A 1,056-nucleotide genomic window follows, 5' to 3' on the forward strand; every position below is an offset into this window, starting at 1 on the left:
TTTTTTTTAATTTTAGGTCAAATTCATCCACGATCAGACATCAGCAAACCCAAAGTATAAGGGCTTTTTCCACGGAGTGAGGGAGATTATTAGATCTGAAGGTGAGTTTCCATATTTGTGCGTTTTACTGCCACCTGCTGATTCAGCTCCACAACGATGATTTCGCCTCTCAGTTATTCTTCATGTGCACCTGAGTCATCTCATGTATTATTCAGAGGGTAATATTCTCAGCCTCATTAGCTCCAGAGCTGAGAGTTTGATGTGATGGTGCTGATGTGTCTGCAGGACTGAAGGGGACTTATCAAGGCCTGACAGCCACCGTGTTGAAACAAGGCTCCAATCAGGCCATCCGCTTCTACGTCATGACTTCCCTGAGGAACTGGTACAAAGGTGAGCGACTGAATAACTTCCACATCTTTATCATCATAGCATGTGCTAAAAAAATGCAGCCCAAACAATCATCTTTTGTGTCTGAAACACTCAGGCGATGACCCCAACAAATCCATTAACCCTCTGATGACTGGACTGTTTGGAGCTTTTGCTGGAGCTGCCAGTGTGTTTGGAAATACTCCGCTGGACGTCATTAAGACCAGAATGCAGGTTGGTTGAATAACATGTTCACACGTTATAATCTCATCATTTTACGCCGAGCAAAGTGGCCAACGTTCATGTTTTTTATTTAACAGGGTCTGGAAGCTCACAAGTACAAAAGCACGCTGGACTGTGCTGTCAAGATCATGAAGCACGAAGGACCAATGGCGTAAGTTTACAGAGTTTACTGAGGATTTTAAAGAATTTTATACTTTCTATAAGATGGAGTTTGCTACAATTCACATGTCCATAAATACAGTTGCTGTCGGCAACACGTCTTTAAAGACTTCACACGCTTTACATATTTCTAAGCAATAATTTGAAATGTCTGCAAGTCAGCTACCGCATGACGGCAGGTAACGAAACGTGACGCATTTTGAGAACTGTGCTTAGAAGCTTTTTTGGCTGAGCCACACGGCGTGTGTGAGCAGTGCGTCACGGCAACCTCGCTGAACTGTTGCAGCA

The 1,056-nt window shown here is 43.6% G+C and overlaps 1 protein-coding gene across 1 annotated transcript; it reads left to right on the plus strand.

Annotated features, from left to right (window-relative positions):
* Positions 1-16: 16 nt before the first annotated feature.
* LOC121963818 (tricarboxylate transport protein B, mitochondrial-like) lies at positions 17-774 on the plus strand (the record flags this gene model as incomplete). Its single annotated transcript, XM_042514064.1, has 4 exons — positions 17-101; positions 286-390; positions 485-600; positions 687-774. Coding segments are annotated over 4 exons (384 nt in total), but the record flags the coding sequence as incomplete, so codon positions are not given.
* Positions 775-1,056: the final 282 nt, after the last annotated feature.

Source organism: Plectropomus leopardus, unplaced genomic scaffold (assembly GCF_008729295.1).
Source record: "Plectropomus leopardus isolate mb unplaced genomic scaffold, YSFRI_Pleo_2.0 unplaced_scaffold12656, whole genome shotgun sequence".
Taxonomy (NCBI): Eukaryota; Metazoa; Chordata; class Actinopteri; order Perciformes; family Serranidae; genus Plectropomus; species Plectropomus leopardus.